Here is a 22147-nt window from a genome sequence, read left to right as displayed (position 1 = left end):
CCGGAAAGGGGCATGGCCGTCGGAGAAGGGGGGCGTGGTCACCAAAAAGGGAGTGTTCCCGACATTTTCACAAAAACCCAACATATATACAAGGTTTCCACAGGTTTCCAATGTGGGAATTTCAGCTGTGGAAAATCCGACAGATCAGAGCATGTGTTAAAATAAGTTAATACCGTGGAAAAAAATTGTAGGGTATTAATACCCACAAAGAAACCTACACAACACTCTTAGTAAATCAGGGCCAGTCACTACGGATGCTCCATTCCCTCTATGCACCATTTTGCGTACAGCGGGTGAGCAGGTGGAATCTGTCTCTTAGCCTGTGATTGCATCATTTTTCTCTTCATTGTCTCAGATCCTAAAGCAAGCGACAACCCTCCTTCCTCCTGCAGAAGACTGCCCCATGTGTGCTATAAGGAAATTCCTAATACGAGTCCACAGGAGATTTATACACACAGTATAGTCGGATAAAAATAGAAAAGAGCTGCAGATGTATTTTTGGACTACGGCTCTTTACCGTGTGTGTACGAGGTAGGGTTATCCTCATGCGTTGCCAGCTGTGCCCTATATATATGAAAAGCTTTTTGTGCATTACAAAGCAGGTTGTATTTTGGTGCAAGGCTTATTAAAATGCCATCAGGGCGCACGTGATGTCCAGTCTGTGGGGATCTCTATAAATAGCTCTGGCTGCCAAGACGTGTGGAGGAGCTTCCGCCACAGAGATGCAGAGATTACTGCATCCACAAAGCTACAGCAAAGCGAGAGATCCGCTGCAAAGGCTCGAGTGCAGGAGTAGACAGGTGGTTTGGGATTATATCCTGTGTGTGGGTGATCCTTGCCTCTTTAGTTAAATGCATCCTGATGCTTTCCCTGATATATTGATGTTCTGGATAAATCTTCTGTTCAAATCGCCATATATTAAGCCAACAAATCGGCAGTGCTGGTAATGTTATCTATCTGCTCAGTGTCCCTGCTATACTTTATACAGGAAATATTATTTAGGATTTCCATGATGTCCTTATCCTAATGCATAACTAACAGATCCCTAAAGCTATAAACAGTTGTATGATGTAGGTTATCCTGCTGCCGTTAACAGGTGTAAAGTGATCTAACCTTAAAGTGTACCCGTCAGATCCAACAAAAAGCATTTTTTTTTTTAAATATATCACTCAGTACCTAAACCTGACCATGTATATCTAATTTTTATGTGTCTAGCACCTTTATTTTTTTTATTACACTTTTAATTTAGTTCACTAGTCTGAATTCCTCTCAAAGGCAGGGGGCGTGGTCACACTGTGCAGGTCTCCGCCCCCTCCCTCAGTATGCTATCTGCTCACATCTCCCCTAGCATTAGCAAAACTACAACTCCCAGCTTGTCCTCACTGACAGTAGCGGGACACAAGCTGACAGTGGGAGGATTTTTCCTCCAGATGTGAGCCCTGCACTCACAGCTGTCAATCAAGGAAGTGTGTCCATGGCATAGGTGATGATGCATGGACACAGCAGGACTAGTATGTGTCTAAGCAGGCAGGGGGGGGGCAGTTGTTTGACTGGCATTTTCAGTATGAAATACTGAATTTTCTAATGAAAGCAATTGCAAAATCTACTGGTTTTGCATGCTTTTCAACATATCAAAAGTTTTTGCTTCTGACAGTGTCCATTTAAGTTGCTTTGCTTAAGTTTCAGTCTTCACTGTACTTCGTTATATTCCTGAACCCTGTGATAAGCAGCGAACGCCCCCTTCCAGAATGGAGAGGGGCTGAAGCTGTGCTCCTTAATGTGTGCCTGTCATTTGCAAAAAACCTTTTACGGAATATAGAAAACATATATATACTTGTAATATACATTTGTTAAAAAAAAGCATATTTTTGGGTGAAAAAATCCTGTCTTGACCCTGTAGCTATTTTCTCTGTGTCTGTGCAGTAACTAAATACACGAAGTGTGGGTGGACAAGCGGGGCTCTGTGCACTGAGGACAAGCGGGGCTCTGTGCACTGAGGACAAGCGGGGCTCTGTGCACTGAGGACAAGCGGGGCTCTGTGCACTGAGGACAAGCGGGGCTCTGTGCACTGAGGACAAGCGGGGCTCTGTGCACTGAGGACAAGCGGGGCTCTGTGCACTGAGGACAAGCGGGGCTCTGTGCACTGAGGACAAGCGGGGCTCTGTGCACTGAGGACAAGCGGGGCTCTGTGCACTGAGGACAAGCGGGGCTCTGTGCACTGAGGACAAGCGGGCCAATTGACAAGCCAGGAGCCTGCACAGAGACCTACTTGTCCTGCCATTTTGTCTCAGGTCAGAGACACACACAATAGCTACAGAGACAGCAGCTATTGCAAATTAAACAATGTATATTACAAATATACATATTGTATTGTCTACATTAAATAAAACGTTTTTGCAAGCGATGGGTACACTTTAATATAAGAATGTGGTTATCAGTATGTGATGCTGCACCCACAGCTTCAGTCTGTAGGATCTTGCGGAATTGCTTTTTATGAGGTTTACAGTGGCTAGTTGGATTTTTACAGATACTTATACCAAGCAACCATAATATTAAAACCAGTGTTGCAAGGAATTGCATTGATTATGTGACAGGGAGTTAACAGTCCACTCTAGAAGTCATTGTGTTGGAAGCAAGAAAAATGGTCCGGTGTAAGGATCTGAGTGACTGTGACGGGTTTATTTGTGATGGCCAGAAGACTGGATCAGAGAATCTCCAAAATGGCAAATGTTTGTGGTGTTCCCTGTACGTAGTAGATATCAAAAGTGATCCAAGAGAAGAAAACTGATGAACCAGTGAAAGGGTCATAAGCATCTTAGGCGTATTGATGTGCATTGTAGAAGAAGGTTGGCTGCCTGGTCACATTCCACAAAAAAGTAACCATAGCACAAATTACTTAAAAAATATATCATTGCTGACAATGATATAAATATATCAGGACACACAGTGCATCACTTGCCACTTGGTTTGAAAAACGATGTCCGGTTGTATCCGTTTTTTTTAAGATGTATACGTTTTTAACTTTTCACTTCATTATGAAGTTTTACTTTTTTTGCACAGTTTTTTTTCCCTTGGAACCATATGCTGCAAACCGGATGGAACTGTACGCACATATGGTTCTGTACGGTTCCCATTGACTCCTATGAAAAAAAATGTATACGGTTTAAATAAGTTTTTTCACCAGGACCAAAAAGGCAAGCTGGTGTTTTTTTGGGGGCAATGTCCTAATGAGCCATCTTTTGTTGTCCATGTGGATGTTACTTTGGCACATACCACCTACTTAAACATTGTACAGAGCAAGTAGACCCCCATATAACAGTCTTCAATAAAGGAAATGACCGCATGTTCTCTAAACATCCCTTGTTTTGTGGAAGCATTGTACTGTATCTAATTCTACCTGATCCTTACCACAGGTAGATGTACTCTCTCTGGGGGAGAATCATCAAACCCTGTGCCTCATGTAAACCAGTCGATAGCTTCCTTCAATTTTCAGAGGCCCTTTTAAAAAAAAGAAAGAAAGATGCAATCTGATTGGTTGCATTAGCAACGTTTCCATTGCACTGGTTTTAATAAATTAATTTTTTCACCTCTGTTCTTACTTCAGCTACTAGACTTGTGGACTTACCTACCCATTGGTGGGAATTGAAGGTACCAAAATAAACAAGGTTCTTAGACTGGGTTCACATCACTTTTTGGCAGCACACCACTGGTATACATGGAGGTACCATTTAAAAAAAGAGTACTCTGACATTTACCTTGGCAATGCCATGGACTTTATTTGACCAAACATAGTATATCTGTGACTGGCCTGTTTCACGACGTATAAGTTTTATTTGTGGGACATAAAAATGTAGATGACTATGCTCTTGTGCCCTGCAAATAAGTTATACGATGGTGAAACAGTGTGCAACATTTGGTCTATTAAAGTTTATGACCGTGGGTACTCCACAGTATACGTCAGAATAGGTTGTGTGCACCAATGTATGTTGGTGGCGTAGCAGCCAAACATGATGTGAATGGTCCTTAGACGGGAGGCCTCCCAGGAGCCTTGGCATGTATATGGGCATTTGGTGGTGATTTTGTGTAATAACTTGTAATCTAGTTCTATAGAGATACTAGATGCTTTGCAGTGTCTAGAAGCCTGTATTCTCCAGATATATTTAGACCAGCATGAGAGTAAAGATAGGGTAGTGTTCCTTGGATGGAGTTGAATAGGTTGCTTGGACTCCTATAGCATTAACTTGTAGATGCCCAGAATAAAGTGCTCTGACTTGTGCTGACCAGACAGCATCTGAATACAAGCGACTTTCCCACAGTCCTCTCCATTTCTTCCTCCTCCTCCTGTAGCTTTATTTCATTTCTTTCCTTTACACTGGATTCCTTTTCTTCTGTAAAGAGCTGCCTGTGAAGTCCTGGGAACTGCGCGCTCTCCTTACTCTGCGTGCTTCTGCATTTTAATCTGTCGGCTCCCTGCGCCGTCTCTTTCTGAGCTATTTATAGCCTCCGCCTCCTGGGTTTTTATTCCAGTCGGCAGCTGCACTGTATTGTCATCAAACTGCCCCAGAATGAATAGCCTTTTCTGCTGCTTCCCCCCTCCTTCTGGAAGGGTCTTGTTCAGCACAGGTCCCCCTCTCTAAATACAAAAAGAACCTTTTTTTTGTTTTTAATATTTATTGGGTTGGGGCAGGTGTTCCTCAGAGACTGCATGAAATTCACGTACTGAATCCTTAAAGACCTATGGCTGGGGGATCCTCAAGCTCCCCTGAATTTTCTCCCCTTTCTAAGAACAGTTTACCCTTCCCTTGCCACACTGTACTCTTACGGCCTTACACCCTACCGACACAAGCCAAGGGTCATCTCGTCGCTGACCGAAACATATGGTGTTACTCTTACTCTGGTTAACGCACAGACAAACTGGATTTGCTATCCTTCTTTACACTGTCATTTTAAAGGTAGCTGCCTTGTTGTTTCCATTTTGCATGCCTCAGACCTGGGCCGTGCTATCGATCTGCAGATCTTAAACCCTCTCCCTTTTCTCTGCAGATGGAATATCTGGTCGGGACCAACCTGTGGAGCTTCTAACGCAGACTCGTGCCAAACACATGCCAAGCACTGGTGAGTACAAGCGGTGTGTGGTGCTGGGAGGAAAAGCATTTTATCTGTTTAGATGGTGATTGGCATATTATCGAGCAATTCCATCCTAATAAAAATGCGCTGCGTGATCGGCACTGCAGGACTGTACAAAGCATGGAGAGCGAATGTTTCTAAATCATCCAGCAGACGTCCCCCTCCTCATGGTAACAGCTGGGGGAATAGGCTGAACAAAAAATCAGCAACTGTTTAGATGGTCTCAGGAGTATTAAATTAAATGCAAGCTTTATTTATGGGCATTTTTCTTTGTATCCAGTTCTATTCCTGCATGAATACCTATTTGATACATTTATGATTATGAAATGCTTGAGACTGCCCTCACATTTGGCTTAGGTTGCCAGAGAATTTTGCCATCTTTCCACTTCATTCATTTTTTTTTCTTACTACTATTTTTGTTAACAGTGCACGCTTTTGCAATAGGTGGTTAGTCATTGAGACACAGATAATGTTGGTGGAGACCTGGGGCAGGAGCTGGGACTCCCCACCATTTCAGAACAAAAAAAAGCTGCAATGCTTAATAAGGGTGCATTTACACCATGTTTTTGGGATGCGGCAGCTGGGTCCGGCAGGAGAATTCAAAAACCTGCTAAACCTGTGCCGCACATTAATTTTGAATGAGCCGGACGGAGTCAGATAGTGACTCAGCCGACAAATTTTTGGGCTGTATCCGGTTTTGTTCCTGGATTGAAAATGATGGTCTGCCCCGGTTTTTAGTTCCTTAATAAAACTGATATGGTTCAAAAATGAGTCAATCACTATCTGACTTCATCCGGCTCATTCAGAATGAATAAGGTGCATCGCCCAAACCCACATGATCGCATCACAAACCCCTTCATACTGGTTGGTCAGTCTGTGTAGCCTGGATTTTATGTCAACTGTGTTTTAACCCCTTAAGGACCAAGCGTTTTTCAGTTTTTGCACTTTCGTTTTTTTCATCCTTAAGTTTTAAAAAAATCATTACCCTTTAAATTTTGCACCTAAAAACCATATGATGGCTTTTTTTTTTTTTTTTTTTTTTTTTGCACCACCAATTCTACTTTGTAATCACATTAGTCATTTTACCCAAAAATCTAAGGCGAAACGGAAAAAAAATCATTGTGGGACAAAATTGAAGAAAAAAACGCCATTTTGTAACTTTTGGGGGCTTCAGTTTCTACGCAGTAAATTTTTCGGTAAAAATTAGACCTTCTCTTTATTCTGTAGGTCCATACGATTAAAATGATATCCTACTTATATAGGTTTTGATTTCCTCGTACTTCTGGAAAAAATCATAACTACAATTATACGTTTAAAATTGTCATCTTCTGACCCCTATAACTTTTTTTTTTTTTTTTTTTTCCACAAATGGGGTGGTATGAGGGCTCATTTTTTGCGCCATGATCTGACTTTTTGATTGCTTTTTATGAATTTTTTTTTAATGGTATAAAAAGTGACCAACGATAAGCTATTTTGGACCTTGGAATTTTGGACCGTGCGGTTTAATTAACTATATATTTTTATTGTTTTATTATACGTGTTGATACCACTTGTTTGCTTTTATTTACACACTTTTTTTTTTTTTTATGGGAAAAGGGGGGTGATTCAGATTTTTATTAGGGAAGGGGTTAAATCACATTTATACATTTTTTTTATGCAGTGTTATAGTCCCCTCTAGTAGCTGTAAACTGCATGCACTGATCTCTTACACTGTTCAATGCATTGCCATAGGAATGCATTGATCAGTGTTTTCTGCGCTTGATTGCTCAAGCCTGGATTTCAGGCTTGGAGCAATCAAACGCTGAGCAAGGTAAGATACCTCCAGCTGTCCTGTCAGCTGTTTGGGATGCAGCGATTTCACTGTGGTGATCCTGAACAGCTCCGCTGAGCTAATTGGCAGTGTATTCTCCCGTTTTAGATGCCGCAATCTCTAAAGGGTTAATACCGGACTAAAGGGTGTAAATATACTATATCCGTAGGGATTAAGGGGCTTTTTATTTTTTTTGTAATAAGTAGGTTTTATCTCAGCAGTAGGACAGATGTCTGTTAAAGGGGCACTCCACTGGGATTTTTTTTTTTTTAAATCAACTGGTGACAGAAAGTTCAACAGATTTGTAAATTACTTCTATTTAAAAATCTTAACCCTTCCAGTACTTATCAGTTGTTATATGCTCCACAGGAAGTTTTTATTTTTGAATTTCCTTTCTGTCTGACCACAGTGCTCTCTGCTGACGCCTCTGTCCATTTTAGGAACTGTCCAGAGCCAGATAGACTTGCTATGGGGATTTGCTTCTACTCTGGACAGTTCCTAAAATGGACAGAGGTGTCAGCAGAGAGCACCGTGGTCAGAAAGAAAGGAAATTCAAAAAGAAAAGAACTTCCTGTGGAGCATACAGAAGGTAAGTACTGGAAGGATTAAGATTTTTAAATAGAAGTAATTTACAAATCTGTTTAACTTTCTGCCACCAGTTGATTACCATTCTGAACCTTAAAGGTTTTTTTTTTAGAGTAGTTTTTTAAGAACATGTGGGTCTGGGTTCCTCTTACTGAGACCATATTGTTACTGCTCAGTAGCAGATCTGCTTCTGGAATAAGCACGTAGCTGAACATACACAATAATGTTGTCCAAATTCTCTGATTGTCTAATGCAGGGTCTCCCATCTAGTGTGCCTCAAGCTGTTGGAAAACACTGATGTAATGTGTAGCATTGCCTCCCAACTCTCTTCTGACAGTAAATGTCAGGTAAGAGAATGGTCGTGCATTTGGATTTCAGCATGACCAACCAATTGGTTCTGATTTTAGATGAGCCACCAAAAAGGTATCTGGCAGCAGCTCCCCGCTCCGTTTTGGAGTGTTTTGCCGACAGCTGTTAATATGTATGGCCAGCTTTATTCTGCTTTTTAGTTAACTCAAATTTTGTCAAACAAAAAAAACCTTGTTCAGGGATTCTTTCTTGGACTACCTTTTTACTTTGTTTTTTGCTCCTGTTTTTTTTAAACAGTTTTTTCAGCCGTTTTGGTAGCATTTTTTTTTTATTTTTTTTTATTTTTTTTGGACTAAAGCAAAAGATATAGCCTAAAATGGCTGTAAATGGTCCAAATATGGCTTAAAAACTGCTATAAACAGCCAAACATAGGACTCTGCACTTCATTTTACGGCCACAAATTTTAATGGCCACTAAATTAATACGCTAATGTATACACTGCAGAGTTCAGCAGAGATTAAGAAAAAATACCACCTTTTGTGAGACCAAAAAATGGTCATTTTATGGCTTAAAGGGTACCGCTCATCAAAAAAACTTTTGATATATTATAGATTAATGTATGCAGAATAACTTTACAATTGCATGTTATTAAAAAATATACTTCTTTCTATTTAATTTTCCATTTTGAAGAAATGACCACTAGGGGTCTCCCTACTAGTGCTGGCAGCAAGCATTTCAGACTCATGCCAGAGTCCTAAACACTACGAGCTGCCAGTCTGCTTTGTTCACAAAGGAGAACACTCAGAGCTGCCAGCCTGCTTTGTTCACAGCCTGTTTGGCTGTGAACAAAGCAGGCTGGCAGCTCTGAGTGTTTAGGACTCCAGCATGAGTCAGAAATGCTTGCTGACAGGACTGATCGGGAAAAATACAATAGAAAGAAGCATATTTTTCATTAACATGCTATTGGAAAGTTATTAAACATTCATTAATCTAAAATATACCAAAAGTTTATTTGATGAGAGGTACCCTTTAAAAAAAAAGGCCAAAAAACCTGTGTAAATATAGGTTTACGCTATGTTTACATTGTGGAATGTCCGCACAGAAAAATTTCCGTGAGGACATTCCACTGACAGCAGAGTGCCGAGAGAACATAACCATATAGACCAGTGGTATTCAACCTGCAGACCTCCAGATGTTGCAAAACTACAACTCCCTGCATGCCCGGACAGCCAACTGATATATACATTATAGGGTCATATGTTTTTTTTTTTTTTTTTTTTTGTAATCATGGTGAGGTGGCAAGAGAAAGAATTTATAGGCATCTGACCCCTAAAGTCCTGCAGATTCTGATGGCATTAGCATTAAAGTAAATCTGTCATCAGCATTACCTGCACTAACCTTTTGGTGTCGGCTTGGTAACGTTAATGACAATGGTTCCTACCACGGTTGATCTATGTTGGTGTTTTAATCGGTGCCTCCATTCCTCCGTTATTCTGGTTTTCTGGATATGCAAATTAAGGAGCTTGGTGCACATGGGGTGTTCCTAAGCCATAAGTGCACTGTGACGTCCGGTCATCACCTCAAACGAACGCCCTCATCCCCTGTGCTGATCTTCCTCACTCTGTATCTAAACCCCACTAAACCTCACTGTATCTAAACCCCACTCCTCTGCTGTAAAATATCTCTGCTCGCATGAGAGATTCACAGTGGAGGAGAGGAGTCTAGATGTTGAGTGGAGCTCTATTTTGCAGCTTAAGGCTTTAGAGGCCTGGGAACTGAGCAACGGAGGCACACCGTTAAACATACTGTACCGTTGTCATGAGAATCACCTGCACTACAAGCCTATACCAATTGGGGGATGCTTATGACAGATTCCCTTTTAACACATTAAAGGAAAACTGTCAGATAATTTCTCCCGCACTATCCACAGGTACTGGTGGATAGTGCGGGAGACGCTGACTAAAAAGAGCCCTACCTTACCCGGATCTGCCCGGCCGTTCGCCCGCAGTTGTAGTTTTATTCTATGTGTATATCTTGCTGTAACTGGCACGGGCGCGGCTTCTGCAGGTTAACTGGCACTGATGTCAGCGCCGCTTATTAATATTCATCCCCCCTCCCTCCAGCTCTCCATCTCTTCGCCACTCCTAACTGGAGGGAGGGGGGATGAATATTCATAAGCGGCACTGATGTCAGTGCCAGTTAGCTGCAGAAGCCCCGCCCGTGCCAGTTACAGAAAGATATACACATAGAATAAAACTACAATTGCGGGCGAATGGCCGGGCGGATCCGGGTAAGGTAGGGCTTGTTTTAATCAGCATCTCCCGCACTATCCACCAGCACTGTGGATAGTGCGGGAGAAAATATCCGACAGTTTTCCTTTAAAATCTAGATATTAAAGCTGTGCTTTGTTCCTTCTTTATTCCTGCTGGTCCCCCCCTTGTCCGGACTACATTCTACTCATTCTGTCTTGTCATTCCTATGACTGAAAAGGTGCATGTACTTAAAAGAGTAGAGATGAGCGAACTTACAGTAAATTCGTCACGAACTTCTCAGCTCGGCAGTTGATGACTTTTCCTGCATAAATTAGTTCAGCTTTCAGGTGCTCCCGTGGGCTGGAAAAGGTGGATACAGTCCTAGGAATGTATCCACCTTTTCCAGCCCACCGGAGCACCTGAAAGCTGAACTAATTTACGCAGGATAAGACATCAACTGCCGAGCCGAGAAGTTTGTGACGAATCAAATTTACTGTAAGTTCGCTCATCTCTATTAAAGAGAATTGGCTAATGGAGAGCTGCCACCTAAATAATCCAGATTTCTCTACAGATGTAATTGTATATAATATTTGAAGCCAGCAGACAACGTCTTGCCTGACGCAGATCATTTTTGGGTAATATGTAGGAACACACCTGGGCACACACTGGGCACATCTCATTACCTTTTTTTTTTTTTCCATTAGTGGGCAATCACATTGCTGCTTTTCTTGTCCAGTCTTGTCTAGAGATGAAGCGATACAAGATTTCTGTACAAGATCAAGAAACGTCTTTGTGCTCAGCACTTTTAGTTGTCATTTGATCACAGGTTGCAGCTGTTCCCAGGGCAGAAAAATATTATGTAATGGAGCCTCCGTGTATGGGTTTGGAAACGGTGTGCCACAGGAGAGCGGCTCTCGATAGGATCATATCTGTGACAGTCTCCAGGGTGTGTGATTCACCTGCTGAGCCGTGGTGAGTCACCTTCCTGCCGACGGAGGCGTGCAGCACCATACGGAGCATCTTTGGAACACGTTCTTCTGTCTAATGAGGGAAGCAGAAGACAGGCTGGAGTGGGCGGCTGCTTCGGGGACATGAATGAGCTTCCGATGACACCAATACGGTGACAACAGGTTGAGCTCGCAGCCTTTCTCTGACGGAAATAACCCCACAGTCTGGCTTTTACTGTGATCATATTTCTACTAATGAGTGCGGACCATATATCTTTTAGTATAGTATTTTAGCTCTGGCACTATTTCAGCATCTCTTAGGATGATAGAGTAACATCTAGCATTTCTTATATGAGAATTCTAGCACCTTGTTATTTCTTCCCAATAAATATTGTCCATCAGGTATGGTCCTGGATTACCTACCAGCAGAACAAGCTGTATCACCCATCATAGGTGAACAGTGCGATTGTATACAGCAGGCAATCATCTGGTATATAGAGAAAAGAGGAGGATGCTCTGTCTTTAAGCCATACAGGAAAGATGACAAAGTGGCATTGGGTGGAGTATTCAGGTCCTGTCTGCTCGGTCTTTAGGCCCTCTGTCTTTGGGGCCTGCACTTAGATCCAATGTCTCTTTTAACCCTATTTATCTACCATACTACAACTTTTGGAAGTGGCATTTTTGTTTAGGCTGATTGGTTACTTGCCATTCATTGTACAAACTACAGCTTTTAGTCATCCCTTTTAACAAGCTTACAGAATTGACACTTTATATAGAGTTTGAAAATGGATAATTTTCTTTTGATTTAATGACTCTTTGTCTCCATTCTGTCCTTATTCTTCCCATGTTACTTTCTCATTGAGTAACCACCAACTACATCAGCATCCTTCCTAAGAGGCCACTGTGTCCTGGACTGTGGGGAAATGTGCCCTCTTATAATGGCACAGTGCGGAAGGCTCCCTGGCTATGCTGAATACGTTCTTTGTGTCTCTGTTAACGTCACCACTCAAACTACTTTCGTAAGCCTCGGAAGATAAACCCAACAGAGCAGCTTGGGGACTAGTGGCTGGGGGAGCTCCCCCTGGGAAAAAGAGAAGCTTGCTTTGTTTTCAGGAGGGCTTGGTGTCAAAGTCCCTTTGCTGACATGCCTGACCCTCCCCCGCTTTCCTGTCAACTCTTTCTAACAAGTTTACTCTTCGGGGTGCTTGGTGAACAAGAGTCACCAGTGACGCATCAACCACTGAACACAATGGTTTCTGATTGTGCATCACATCTATGCAGCTGTGTGCCCTTATAATGCCTATAATTTTATGAACTTTCTCCTGGCATGTAGTAGAGCTTTCAGCTTTGATCTCATCCTCCACATGGACAGAATGCTGCAATGGCTTCATTTCCTCTTATTAACACTTCTTCTGCCAATAGTCCCAAAGCGTTCCACTGGCATCTATCAGATAACAGACACGCTGGAATCATCAGCTTGGCACGGAGTGCTAAATTCTTGTAACAAATATGATTTTATTTTGTTACATCTTGTGATTCATTTGGAAGCTTTGCATTATTAAATGTGATCCAATGTTGCATATACCATGTTCTTTAGGAAAGTAAACCTTTTACCTCACCTGGCAGCTGACTTCATAGTGCTACAACGCATATATTTCAGCTACAACTCTGGTTCTGTGGTCATATCAAAGCTATGATAAAGACGCAAAGTTCAACCCTTGGAGATCCGAAAGGCTAAACTGTTAAAACCTAATAATGTAGATTTATTAAAGCCTTGTAAATGGAATTGAGGGTTGTGGAATTTCAAAAATACGAATATGATTTTTCTTTTTTTTTCTTTGATGTAGTTGATGTAAGTGCTGCACTGCCACTCCAAGTGGCTTCCGGCACGCTACCTATGGACCTACGACTGGATCCCCAGTATGCCATCTCGGGGTCAGAGAACTCTGGGAGGGAACAGCAGCTGCAGCAAGAGCTACTGGCACTGAAGCAGAAGCAGCAAATCCAGCGGCAGATTCTCATAGCAGAGTTTCAAAGGCAGCATGAACAGTTGTCCAGACAACACGAAGCCCAATTACATGAGCATGTAAAGGTAAGAGATGGCTGATCAATGTATATACTCCTGGGAGCTTTCTGATGATATTGACTGGTTACTAACCTGATTCGGGTGTCACTTAACAGCAGCAACAAGAGCTTCTGGCTATGAAACATCAGCAAGAGCTTTTAGAACACCAGAGGAAACTGGAGCAACATCGGCAGGAACAGGAGATAGAAAAACAGCAACGGGAACAGAAACTAATTCAGCTGAAGAATAAAGAAAAGGGAAAAGAAAGTGAGTAATGGACTGATGGTCAAATGTGCATATTTTATTTAATTGGGCTCCTTTTAAAGAAGTTGAAATGCTCACAATAATTCAGCAGAGGCATTCTAGTTTTGATGAGAAAGTTTTAGTATTGTCAGCTAAGAGGTTATCCCCCTCAGAGCCTTCTTCCATTACCCCTGCCAAGCTTCCGATTTTACTAAGATGCTGCTGGTTATTCATTTACCTCCAGTGGCCGCTACAAAGGAAATAGAGTATAACATTTGGCCACTTACATGGTCATCCCTTTATTTTATGGACAGACCTGAGCCTTCAGAGCAAGAGCCTCTGCTAGCTAGCGTCTCTTTTCCTATAATGTCCATATTCCTTAGCTTTGGCCTGTAGAAAGTGGTTGGATCACTAACCAACTGCTTGTGGCTATTACTTCTGCTTTTTGCTTACATATTTCTAGCATTGGCTTGGTTATTTTTCCAGATTACTTTGCTGTCTTGGTTACTTTTCTTCTAGCGCCTGTTCAGAGTATATTTGGCATTCCTCATTGCTTCAGTGTTAAATAGCTTGTTTACGTTGTATGTTTTATTCTTTGTGTTCTGGGTTCAGAATTTATGGTTTTGGTCTTTAAACAATTTGCAGGTGCAGTTGCAAGCACTGAAGTCAAAATGAAGTTGCAAGAATTTGTCCTGAATAAGAAGAAAGCCCTGGCCCACCGAAACCTGAATCACTGTATGTCTAGTGATCCCCGATTTTGGTAAGTGATAACTTTTTAAGCCCTCCTTCCCTCTGCTTTATTAGATAACTGGGTGTAGAATTGGCTTTTTTTGTCAGACCTCTTTGAGATTCACTGTATTTATCACACAATTTGGTCTCACATAGCCAATCTGAAAACTGCTCTTTTAAAGAAAAGCTGTCAATTTGGAGAACAGGATTAAAATTCTCTTTTTTTTTCTTTTACACACACAAAAAAGATAAAATACTGCCTTTCTAGTGCAACAGAAAAAAACACCACCAGACATTGTATATAAGTGTCACACTCAGTAAAGACAGTTTTATCGGAGTCTAGTTAATAGACAACATATTTTTTAGATTTTGGAAAATCTGCGTACCTTGATGAAGCCCAAACACTAGAAAATATGTACATTACAGGAAAAATTATTTTAAAAAAAGAGATCTAATTGGTTGCTATGGGCAACTGGCCGACTTTTCCTTTGCATAGGGTTTGAAAAATATCCCCCAATGTTCCTCTAGTTAAATACACTTGGCTGCTGAACTGACAGACCTTGGGTGTTGAACCTGTTGCATGGACATTTTGAAGTGGTCACTGGAACACATTTTGATCGCTTCCATTTTTCTCCCATGTGGCCTAAATTTTAACAACGTATAAAGCCTGAATGATACCAGCATAGAGAAATACTTTCATACAATGACTACATATGACTTGTACATTACAGTGCACAATGTCCATGTACAGTGCTATATAGCATCTTAACAATACAACAAGGATAGATGTCAAAAGTTCATGCTGGGAGAAAGGTGCGCTTGGGCTAAGCATATAGTTATTACTAGGTGGTGGTGGTGACCCTGGGACAGTTGCCCCTTTTCTCTGTGCTATAATCTGGTCCTGACCATTTACATGTTCTAACTCTACAGGAAGACTCAACATAGCTCTCTGGACCAGAGTCCTCCACCTCAAGGTGGAGTGTCTGGCTCATACCACCATCCTGTTCTTGGAATGTATGACTCAAAGGATGACTTTCCTTTAAGAAAGACAGGTGAGATAATTGTGTGTGTGTGTGTATAAAGTTAACTAAATAAATATATATATAAAATATATATATATATACACATGTTCCCTTTAAACTTGTCTGAATGTACAAAATGTTTGCTAAGAAATACTGATATGTTTGCATCTGTCTCTTGTTCGCTTTCCTTAGCTTTAACCCCTTCCCTCTTTGGCGATTTCTCATTTTTGCACTTTTGTTTTTTCCCTCCTCATTTTCTAAAAATCATAACACTTTAAATTTTCCACCTAAAAATCCATATGAGGGCTTGTTCTTTGCACCAACAATTTTACTTCATAATACCATGAATAATTTCACCACAAAATCTACAGCGAAACCTACAGCGAAAAAAAATTTGTGGGGCAAAATGGAAAAACAAAAAAGCCATTTTTTTTATTTTTAGCGGCTTCAGTTTCTACGCAGTGCAGTTTTCGGTAAAAATTGCACCTGGTCCATACGGTCGCAATGGTACTGATTTTATATAGGTTTGATTTTATTTTTACTACTAAAACAAAATTATAACTACATGCACCAAAATTAATACGTTGAAAAATTTCCTTCTGACTCCTATAACTTTATTTTTCTGTATAAGGGGCAGTATGAGGGCTCTTTTTATTGGTACCTTTTTTGTTTTGATCTGACTTTTTGATCACTTTTTATTCATTATTTTTATGGTCTAAAAAGTGACCAAAAACACGCTATTTGTACTTTAGAAATTTTTTACGTGTACGCCATTGACAGTGTGGTTTTATTAACTAAATGTTTTTATAGTTTGGTTATTTATGCACGCGGCGATACCACATATGTTTTTTTATTTTATTTACCCACTTTTTTTTTTAAATGGGAAAAGGGCAGCACATTTATTAACACTTTATTTTCACTTTCACTTTTTTTTTTTTTTTTGCAATGTTATAGCACTGATAGGGGACTAAAACATTTCCACACACTGATTTCCTACATTGATCAGTGGCATTGATCAGTGTTATTGCCGCTCAGCTGCTCTTGCCTGGATCTCCGGCACGGAGCAGTCATTCAGCAATCGGACAGCGAGGAGGCAGGTAGGGATCCTGCAAGCTGTTCTGGACGCCGTAATTTCACTGCGGCGGTCCCAAACAGCACCACTGAGTTAACCGGCAATGTTTACTTTTGTTTTTGATGTGGCAATCAAGTTTGATCGCCGCGTCTAAAGGGTTAATGCTGGACATCAGCCCGATCGGCGATGTCCGGCATTAACCAGGTGTCCTGGTTGCTTATAGCAACCGGGACCCACCGGGTTTTATGTGCGCTCACCTGCTGAGCACGCCTCATACCACGGGAGCCGCAAATGGACGTTAATGAACGTCCATAACGGGTTAATAAAAAAAGTAAGCAATCTCCATATATATGTTTTGGTACATTTAAAAAGCGCTGTAACCTAGGCTTTGATGCATACTAAATCTCTGCCAAAGACGCCTAAAGCCTATTGTGTACAATAGTGTATATACTTCTGTATATGTCTTAGTGTACACCTTACATACCGTGTTTCTCCGAAAATAGGACCGGGTCTTATATAAATTTTAGCCCCAAAAAACACACTAGGGCTAATTTTCAGGGTAGGGCTTATTTATTTATGGTAAGGTATGCACATTGAACAACATGGCGGTTCCGCGGTATTTACCCCCCCCCCATTATCATCATGTGATATGCACGAGCTGCGCATATCACATGATGATAATGTGGGGGGTGTAAATGCCCCCCAATGTCCCTAACCCCCCCACCCCTGCCGGTTTATCAGCCCACCGCTGCACTCCCCACATCGGGGTACTGATCATTTGTCACCCACGAGCGCAGCTTCTCTCCCCCCCCTGCCAAATAATTAGCAGCCGCTGCGCTGTACTCTGTATTCCTGTGCCCGGGCTGCAAATATTAAAAAGCAATCTTTAACTTACCTTCGTCCTCCGTTCCCCCGTTGCTAAGGCACCGGCCTCATGGTCCCTCCGCTGTTCTTGCTGCTTCCTGGTGTTGTGACGTCTCAGAGCCTTCAGCCTATCACCGGCCGCAGCGATGTCCCGCCTCTGCCGATGATAGGCTGAGCCGACTGTCATGTAAGAAGCCGGCCGGCGAGCGAGAACAGCGGAGGACAGAGAGGCCCGTTCCTTAGCAACGGGGGAACGGAGGACGAAGGTAAGTTAAAGATTGCTTTTTAATATTTGCAGCCCGGGCATTGTCTAGGTCAGTGGTCTTCAACCTGCGGACCTCCAGAAGTTGCAAACATTTGCAACATCTGGAGGTCCGCAGGTTGGAGATCACTGGTCTAGGTCTTATTATCGGGGTAGGGCTTATATTGCAGCCCACCCCGATAATCCGGCTAGGGCCTATTTTCGGGGTAGGTACTATTTTCGGGGAAACACGGTAGGCTAAAAACATGGTATGAACGATGCAAATTATTTAGAAGGCTTCTGGAATTGTTTTGTCTCCATTATGTACACATGTTCAGTAGCTGCTGTCAGTCTTTGTGTATGCATATATATTTATTCCCTATGCTTTTACTGTGCATGTGGTGCAGACTGCTAGGCCAGTGCATTAATTACATATTTAATAGTGTTTTCCTCCTCGGAGTACTGCTCCCATTGATTCCTTTCACTCTTATCACTCCCATATTTATACATTTGTTATTTTCTTGGTCTCTTTGCCTCTTCACACCGCCCACAACCTCCATTCCCATTTCCCTGTGCGTGCTTTACAAGTAGTTACAGGAATGCTTGTAAATAATTAATGTGGCAATAGTATATTTATTTGATGTGGTCTTCGCAGGCAATGGGCTGAGTTGGTTCCGTGGGTTAAGCCAGGTACCAGCGGAAGCTTTCACCAGTATTATAGCGATCGATTGAAGTTAATGTGGATGTTGAAATTTCAGCTTTTTAATGGCACTCAGACGTGTGAGGACTCCCTGGATTTACAGCTATGTGTCTAGTTATTATTGCTGGTAAAACATTGCTTGCTTAATGCAGTCACATCCAATTATGTGTGTTTGTACAAGGTGAAAAATAACCCAGACCTGTAAAGTGCTCTTCCACATATCTTGCTCATAAAACTAAGTAGTACCTAAAAATACAATTCTGTAATAGAGATAAAAGGCTTTGTATCCTGCAAACGTATTGTTGCCTGTTTGTTTCATCACATTAGGATTTGATGGACTGAACATAGAAGACATTTTGTGCAGGGGCTAAGGACGGTCTCAGGATTATGCAGTCATTTAAAGGGGTACTCCCGTGGAAAACTTATTTTTTTTATTATTATTATTTTTTTATTATTATTTTTTTTTTATAATCAACTGGTGCCAGAAAGTTAAACATACTTGTAAATAACTTCTATTAAAAAAATCTTAATCCTTCCAGTACTTATTAACTGCTGAATACTACAGAGGAAATGGTTTTCTTTTGGGAACACAGAGCTCTCTGCTGACATGATGACCACAGTGCTCTCTGCTGACATCTCTGTCCATTTTAAGAACTGTCCGGAGTAGGAGAAATTCCCCATAGCAGACATATGCTTCCTAAAATGGACAGAGATGTCAGCAGAGAGCACTGTGCTCGTGATGTCAGCAGAGAGCATTGTGTTCCAAAAAGAAAAGAATTTCCTCTGTAGTATTCAGCAGCTAATAAGTACTGGAAGGATTAAGATTTTTTTATAGAATTAATTTACAAATCTGTTTAACTTTCTGGCACCAGTTGATAAAAAAATAAAAAAAAAATAAAAAAAAAGGTTTCCACGGGAGTACCCCTTTTATGTTTCCTAGGCTTATAAATGACTGAAAGCTGCTTGCTACAGTTTGAAGCCTACATGTTAGACTATGTTCCCACCATGTTAGTTTTAAAATCTCAGTTATATGTTTGCAGCGTTCCTGTATACCAACGACCTGTTCCACTGTATAACCATATAGAGGCAGATGTCGTCCATTGGCCATAAAACAAAAAAAATATACAATGAAATGAATAAAAAATTTGAGGCCCACAGTACAACAGCACATTTTGCTAAGTTTGCTATACGGTAAGAAAGAAGGTATGACAATGCCATGCAACCCCAACAAATGTCAAAAGGACACTTTTTTTTTATTTTTTATTTTTTTTTGCCTTGTTTGGGTCAGTAGAGCCTATGGTTACATTGGTGTAAGCATCGGGAGCTCTCCCAGCACTTCCACCAAAACGCAGTTTGAACATAATCTAAGATTTAAGCCAGGCTTTCAGCGAAGTATGGGCAGTCACAGATATATCATTTCTTATTATATATTCCTCTTTCTTTCGGTTTCTTGCTGTTTTCTTTAGCATCTGAACCCAATCTGAAATTGCGCTCCAGACTGAAACAAAAGGTGGCAGAACGCAGGAGCAGCCCACTGTTAAGACGGAAAGATGGTCCTGGTGTCACTACCCTAAAAAAGCGCCCGCTGGATGTATCAGGTGAGTGTCTTCATTTTAAAGGAGTTTTCCAGCATTATATGGTTAGTCGCCTATCTACAGCATATAGTCCCGGAAAACACCTTTTAAGCTCATTCTGGACTTCCATTAATTTAATTACTTGTAAACTATGACTTTCAATTATCTTTTATCAAGCTATATTTACTGCCTCTAAACCTCAAAAAGACAATTTTGTGTTTCTTGTTTTGTTGTAGATTCTGCCTGTAATAGTGCCCCTGGTTCTGGTCCCAGCTCTCCCAACAACAGCTCAAGCAACATCACTACTGAGAATGGCATTGCTGGATCTTTAGGCATGCAGTCAGAGGTAACTCCAATATGTTCCTTAAAGGAAAACTGTCAGCCTGTTCACCCACACTAAACTCAATACATTGGGTTATAGTGTGGGTGAACAGGATTCCATAGAGGGGTCACTAACCTAAGTTGGTCCAGTAGGTCCTGAGATATCATCTTCGGCAGTTCCCTTGCTGTATTGAGGGAAATACGCAGTAGAAACGGGGGTGTTGAAGACTATGAATATGCAAATAGCGGGGCGAGACTAGTAGGGGGACAGAGAGAAATAGAAGCGGCTAGCCAGGTGGGGGTGGAGGGACGATTCCACTGTGCATTTCCCTCAATACAGCCAGGGAACTTCTGAAAATGATATCTCAGGACCTACTGGAACAATTTAGGTTAGTGAGAGCCCCCCCGCTATGGAATCCTGTTCACCCACACTATAACCCAGTGTATTGGGTTTAGTGTGGCTGAACAGGCTTACAGTTTTACTTTAAGTATATCAATTGTAAAAAGGGTAAAATTAAAAGCTTTGGCCCTTTGAAAATAATAGGTCAATTATAGACTGTGATGAGGAAAAAGCAAATATATTAAACACATTCTTCACCATATATTCACAGAGGAAAATTAAATGCCAGGAAAAATACAGCATAAGATAAACTCTTACATGTCACCTGTCTAACCCAGGAAGAAGTAGAGATTTTTTTTTTTTTAAATGGACAATTCACCAGGTCCATATGGTTTTTACCCTCGCGTTCTCAGAGTTTAGTTATGTAATAGACAGACCCCTATTTCTAATATTCAAGGACTCAAGTGCCAGGGTCTGCTCCCCAGGATTGGTGCATAGCAAATGTAGTGTCAATATTCAAAAAGTAACCCCAGTAATTATAGGCCTGTTGGTTAAACCTCTGTTGTATGTAAATTGTTTGAGGTTTTTCTAAGAGATGCTAAATTAGAGAAATGCAATGAAAATAAATGTATGACTCCATATCAGCATGGGTTTATGAGTGATCGATCATGTCAGACTAACAGGATCAGCTTTAATGAGTAGGTGAGCTGAAGACTGGACCACTCGCTGGATGTTATATATCTTGATTATCTTTTTTCTAAGCGTTTGATACTATGCCACATAAAAGGCTGCTACACAAAATGAGAATGCGTGAGCTGGAAGGAAATGTGTATAATTGGGTAACTGGCTCTGTGATAGGAAACAGAGGGTGATTATTAATGGTACATACTCTGGGTGACTGTTACTAGTGGGGACTAAAGGTTGGCGTGACTGACGAGTGATGTCCCTGACGGCGCGTTTAGGAGCCGCGCAGAGGACATCACTCGTCGGTTCTTTAATGACCCCACAGCCCCATCGCCTGAACCTGAGCCTGTCAGAGAGTGTCCGGAGACACAGGCCAGGTAAGGGGGAAAAAAAAAAAAGGCGATGGGGTGGAGTTGGCACAGGCGAGCAGACCGCCAGGGGAAAGATGGCACAGGGTTGCAGATGGAGGGGGAAAGATGTGGCTCGGCGGGGGTGATGGGATCAGAGGAGAAGGGAATGAGGTGGCATTAGCTTTAGACCTTTCAAGTCAAGAATTTATTTTTATTTTTTTACTCGGATATCTTTGAAAAAAAATGAGGGTGCTTGTTATACAATGATAAATACGTTATATTATTGGCCTGGTAGAGGGATTGTATAATTGTCAATCTTTGCAGATGATACTTAGCTCTATAAAGTGGCCAACACAATAGAGAACAGTGCACTGTTACACATGGATCTGAATAGTTGAATGCTTGGGCTGGAAAGTGGCAGATGAAATTCAACACTGATAAATGTAGGGTTATGCACATTAGGAGGAAAAATCCTGTCTGGTAATATGTGAAAAATAGGAAAACATTGGGGGCGCTCAACATGGAATAAGACTTAAAGCGTTCCTGTAAGATTCCACCCCCCCCCCCACCCACAAAAAAAAAATTTTAAAAAAACTGTTGTGTTGCTCAGTATCTCATCATGATCATGTACATATAATTTTTATGTGTCTATGACCTATATTTCTCTCAGAATTGGCTTTATTTCTGAATTACCTTTATGTTGTTGACTAGAAGCATGGGGGCAGGTCCTTTTCTTCTCCTCAGGTGATAACCACTCCCCCTCACTCACTCTCCTGAGTCACTGGTCTCGGGAGTGAGCATCTGTAACCCTTTCCTTTCTGGTTTTATTCTATACACACACTGTGTGCTCACAGCTTTTACAAAACTACAGCTCCCATCATGCCCACATATCCTTTGAGTTGTAGTTTTGCA

The 22147-nt window shown here is 41.4% G+C and overlaps 1 protein-coding gene across 8 annotated transcripts in view; it reads left to right on the top strand.

The window, feature by feature from the left end:
- Positions 1-22147, top strand: part of HDAC4 (histone deacetylase 4) — a 224581-nt gene that overhangs the window by 150931 nt on the left and 51503 nt on the right. For all 8 annotated transcript variants that reach the window (XM_056537011.1, XM_056537015.1, XM_056537012.1 and 5 more), the window contains 7 exons: positions 5044-5115; positions 12878-13122; positions 13212-13362; positions 13984-14098; positions 14998-15119; positions 19433-19564; positions 19777-19886. In XM_056537011.1, coding sequence (XP_056392986.1) covers positions 5044-5115; positions 12878-13122; positions 13212-13362; positions 13984-14098; positions 14998-15119; positions 19433-19564; positions 19777-19886 — 947 coding nt within the window. The remainder of the gene's footprint in view (positions 1-5043; positions 5116-12877; positions 13123-13211; positions 13363-13983; positions 14099-14997; positions 15120-19432; positions 19565-19776; positions 19887-22147) is intronic.

Source organism: Hyla sarda, chromosome 8 (genome assembly GCF_029499605.1).
Source record: "Hyla sarda isolate aHylSar1 chromosome 8, aHylSar1.hap1, whole genome shotgun sequence".
NCBI classification, from domain to species: Eukaryota; Metazoa; Chordata; class Amphibia; order Anura; family Hylidae; genus Hyla; species Hyla sarda.
This window is presented reverse-complemented; position numbering and strand designations above follow the sequence as displayed.